At 40.2% G+C, this 4,902-nt stretch overlaps 1 protein-coding gene across 6 annotated transcripts in view; it reads left to right on the forward strand.

The window, feature by feature from the left end:
* Positions 1-4,902, forward strand: part of Echdc1 (ethylmalonyl-CoA decarboxylase 1) — a 37,411-nt gene that overhangs the window by 2,419 nt on the left and 30,090 nt on the right. Inside the window, exon 1 of one of the 6 annotated variants that reach the window (XM_031380699.1) lies at positions 684-816. The exons of 1 other annotated variant lie outside the window; for it this stretch is intronic. Coding sequence is in view for 3 of the 5 variants with exons in the window: in XM_031380701.1 (XP_031236561.1) it covers positions 1,322-1,337 (16 nt within the window). In the remaining 2 variants the exon portion in view is untranslated. Of the gene's footprint in view, positions 1-683; positions 817-876; positions 1,198-1,230; positions 1,338-4,902 lie in introns of those variants that run through there. 4 more of the 6 variants (XM_031380697.1, XM_031380701.1, XM_031380700.1 and 1 more) reach the window with 4 other exon arrangements.

The following is a 4,902-nucleotide window of genomic DNA, read 5'->3' on the forward strand; positions in this document are numbered from 1 at the left end:
ACACACACACACACACACACACACACACGGAGTTCTGGACACTTCCAAGGACACAAGATGCACCCAAGAGCATTTTGTCCTCCAGTTCCTGTAGGTTAGATTTCTGTGGTAATCAAACTCACAAATTCAGCTGGGCTAGCTGCCTCTATACTGACCAACAGGCAGTATTTATCAGTTCTCTGCTTTTAGAACACTCAAATTATATCTGCCCGATTAGGGGACGATAACTCCCTCTTCTTACTGTGTGCAGTTACTGATTAAAACGTTTCAACATTATCTTTGATATCATCTATCTAAGTCTTAATCTGAGACCTTTCTCTGTGATAAAATGATTCCAATGGAAGGATTTTTTTTTTCTTTTGCTTCGGGTCTTTAAAGAGCACATGGCATTTCCATGTCACAAAAGCCTGCTGAATATTTTTTGATAGACGACAAAATACTGCCCACAGCAACTCTTAAATGCAAGAAAGCTCAGTGTTCTTTACCTTTCTCTCCTCTTCTCGTTTTATCTTTCCCCTTTTTCATTTGCAGCCAAATGGGGCAAGAAGTATTTGGGTGGACTCCTTTCCCTTGTCTGAACCCTAGACTAAGGAAAAAACCTGAGCTCCCTCCTCTAGCTTACAACAATTGGGGAGAAAGTTCCAGAAATGAAGAGTATGATGGGAAGAAGGGGCGGGACTTTCGAGTTCCTTCCGATAACCCTGGGGCTCTGGCCAAAGCCCGATCTCCGGGAGCGTACCGAGCTTACAGGCCCGCGGGGGAGCGGAAACAGGCCCGAGCCTTGTGGAAGCCGGAAGAGGGTCGGCGCAGCGGAAGGTGGGGTGCGCGAAGAGGGTCTCAGAACACGGAAAGGGCGATGAGAGCCAGGGGCGGCAGGCCTGCGGCGAGGCTGCGCCCGAGTGACAGGCCGCGGGGACGCCCCCTCCCCCTCTCCGCCGCACCCGGTGGCGTGACTAGGGAGGAGGGCCTTTTCGGGCGAATCCGGAGCGAGGGGGCGCGCGGCTGCGCACGTGCACACCGCGCAGGCGCACTGCCCTCTGCCGGCTCCGGACCGCAGTGCAGGAGGTCTCTGGGAAGTCCTGAGGCTTTACACAGAACGTGGGGAAATCGCAGCGCTGGCAGTTTCAAAGGATGAGAAGGTCTGAGGTCAATTCTAAGCTGATTTCTGAATACTTTGGAATCCCTGTGAGAACTGAGGTAATGTTCCGTGGGATCTCTAGATAATCTACTTGTGAGCTAAATGCTCTTGCTTATTTCAAACTTTTCCTACATCTTTGTTTCGTGAAGCCAACTTTTCAACAAGAGGAGCAACCCAACTTTGATGGGAGTTTTTAAAGGTATCCTAATCTGTCTTCACTTTTATCAAATCCCAAGGAGTTAGAAACTGGAAAGGTTTCCCTAAGGGCATCACACTTTAAGCACTTCTTAATTTCCTAACTTCCACATCGGATTCTCTAACTTGTTATTGTTTCTTGTTCTCGGTGCTACAGATTTAGAGATATGACCAAGTCTGATCAAAGACTTAATCTGAAGAAATAGCTCCCTCGTAGGGGCCTGACAGGTAGAAGAACTGTGAAAACTTGGGAAGGTAACATGGAGCATCGCAACAAGACAGGTTTCTTTTGTTTGTTTTTTGGAGACCTTGTTGGACTATGACTTATTAACTACAGCTAGCTGAGGTGCAAAGAGGATGATCATCATCCACTAAGGCAAATAAGAGTTGCAACAAGGGGAATTAGAAAAGTGAACCGGCTAGATGGTGACTTAGCCTTGTCAGGGACTTAACCTACCAAATTATTTTAAGAAGAATCTTGAAAATTCCTGTTTGCCAGGCACTCTTCTCAGCACTTCAGATGCCTTCTTGGCAACTAAATTTAGTAGGACGACTTGTCAAAAGAATAAGTTAATGATAGTGTTTGATGTGACCACAGCTGTTGGTAGTGGAGATGGATTTTATATAATCTAGGAACTTAGAGAAGATAACTTGAAATTGCTGTTTGGAAAAAATAAACCTGTAACAGTTTATGTGCTGAAATTTGGGATGATAAAAATCAAGACTTGAGGAAATAAAAGTTGTTTTCTTTGGTTTGTGTGGGGAGAGGTGTGGGTGGTGTGTAATGGGAAAACTTGAGAAACAGGTTATATATTTCATTCTAAAGTACCTTATGATTTTTCTTTGTTTACTTCCTTATGCTAATTGTTTTAAATATGGAATTATGTTAGCTTTCTAGTATAAGTTAAGGACTTTTAATGGAAGAACTAGCATGTAGAATCGGAGAGGGAAACCTTTGGTCCCAGATGCCTGAGGTACTTTTTTTTCAGTGACTTGGCAGTGAGCATGTTCACCTGGAATGATCTGTTTCCTGATAGAATGACTGCTTTGCTGTCCTATCATATGACAAAATTTAGTTTATTTGTCCCTTGAAGAAGTGTTTCTAACATTGTAACTCAGACACTTTCATTGCCTGGTGTTCCCAGGACTAAAGCACATATAAGCTGTTATGTGTGTCTACTCTAAGACAACACCGGAATCTTAAACTCTGCTTGTGCTTTCAGATACGACACTAATTCACCAATGGCTAACATCTTAGCACCCTAGCCATCATGTATCTTTAAAAAAGTTATTTTTAATTACATATATAGGGTGTGATGGGCAGATTATATGCACAAGAATGGGAGGTCAGAAGAGGCCTGGGTCTCCTGGAGCTGGAGTTACTAGTGGAAACCATGCTCAGGTTCTCAGGATCAGTGGTAAATGATTTTAACCATTGAGTTTGTGTATTTAAAATTGAGATGAAAGTATGCACAACAAGCTATTAGCACATTGTTACAATTGGATTTCCAGTGTTTGGATCAGTAAGTCTAGCAGGCTTGAGCTGTTCTTTGAATTACATTGGTACAGAAATGAATCTGAAAGAAGAACAGAAAAGAAGGCTCAGTGTTGAAAGAGAGACAAAGAACAAAGAAGAGAAAAATGAGGAATTAATAGAAGAATGGGCACATGTCTTAATAGAAGTCTTTCTTGGGAAAGTGTCTATTTCTAATGATGCAGAGCAATGCATTACATAAATAAGTGTTCAGTGGTTTGAGGGTGAAGGGGTGTGATCTAATACCATTTATACTAATCATGCCAGATGATGGATGCTAGACAATATATCTAGGTAAAGTAGGCAGACCCCTTACCATATATATATGTATATATGTATATATGTATATATGTATATATGTGTGTGTGTATGTATATGTGCAAATATGTATATAGATTCTACTAACCTATAACAACTAAAATGCCAATGACTTCTAAGCCTTAACTCTGTATTTTATACTTTAATTTCCTGTTCTTTTCTTAAACAAAGTGTTATAAAAATACAGACAAATTAATATTCTTTAAATAGCCATCTGAATCATAATCAAGTTTTCATTTGATTTATAATCAAATTTTATTTGATGTTATAATCAGTATGGGGAAGATAAGAACTTTTACTTCAAATTAATCTCCTATTTGAGTTATTCCTCTACTGAAACATACTCATGAGCGAACAAAACATTTTGCAGAGCACACACAGCAATATATATACCTATATACGTGTGTGTGTCCATATATAAATACATATATACGTGTGTGTGTGTGTGTGTATATATACTGGTAAGCGCACTGAACGCATTGGGCGTACTTCTGGAAATGTAGGCAACTCAATTTGAACCCCTGACCTTGAGAACTTAGGTTTTTCTAGACCAGAAGCAGATCCAGCAGAACAGTGACACCTACTCTGTGTGCCCTTCTTAAGGTGACAGGGTAAAAGTAGCTTCAAATGTCTTTTCCCAAAACATGAAGGGTGTTGTGCAAGGAAAAACACTGGCCAGTAGGCAGGGAATGGAGACTAGAATAAGTCAGCACATCAGCACCAGTGAAAGCAGACACACTTGGTCGCCTCCTACAGAGAGCTCACATTTCAGTCTTTTTCTGGAAATGAGTAGGATGACACCAGACACACTGCTTTTCTCAATTATTTGGTATTTACTGGTAAATTACTTATAAGTCTGAAAGAATATATTAGTCCTAACCTATAATATCCATTAGCCTTTTGAGAGGAAAAGAAAATTACTGATATGTGTAACATATTAACATTGGGTAATATTAATAATCAATTCTGGGTGGAAACTTAGAAATTCTGTTTTTGATGTACCGGATCAGAAAAAGGAGAAAAAATATTTTAAAGGAGGAAGTAATGTAGCCTGTTATATTTGTGAGATTCTGGTTATTTGGGTCCATATTATGTGTGAGTATGTGTGAGAGTATGTATATGTAGGGTGAATCATGAGAAAAGAAATGCAAATTTTAAGTAAAGGCTAAATCAAGGAGGCATGATTCTTTTGTTAGTAGAGAGTCATTAAAAAAATAATGTCAATTTCAGAATATCCAAATTCGATTATAAGGACATACAAGTATCAGTAAGGCCTGAATCAGAGCCAAAATATGAGATTTGTTTCTCACAGAATTTAAGAAAACTGTGGGCAATAGAATGAAGGATCTATAACAGTCAATAAAAAAATGCAAACACACATCCACATCCACATCCACAGTGTTAATGAGATACTGTTCTGGGGGAGATAGAACAACACAAGTGTGGGTTCAGTCCAAAGAACCGATAAGACACCAAAGCACCAGTGCACCAAAGTCCAGCTTGATGACCTAGGGCACTGATTGGGCTACCTACCTCCGTGGGCAGTGATGACTCAAAGCTAGGTGCATCACTGAAAGCCCAGCTCAGCCTGCTTAAACTGGAAGCTGGAACCTTGAAGAAAAATGACTTGTAGGCTAGTCTAGTCTACTTTTTTATTTTTTTATTTTTTTATTTTCTTTATTTACATGTAAATTTCTCCATTCCCAGTTTCCCCTCC

This window comes from Mastomys coucha, unplaced genomic scaffold, assembly GCF_008632895.1.
Source record: "Mastomys coucha isolate ucsf_1 unplaced genomic scaffold, UCSF_Mcou_1 pScaffold2, whole genome shotgun sequence".
NCBI classification, from domain to species: domain Eukaryota; kingdom Metazoa; phylum Chordata; class Mammalia; order Rodentia; family Muridae; genus Mastomys; species Mastomys coucha.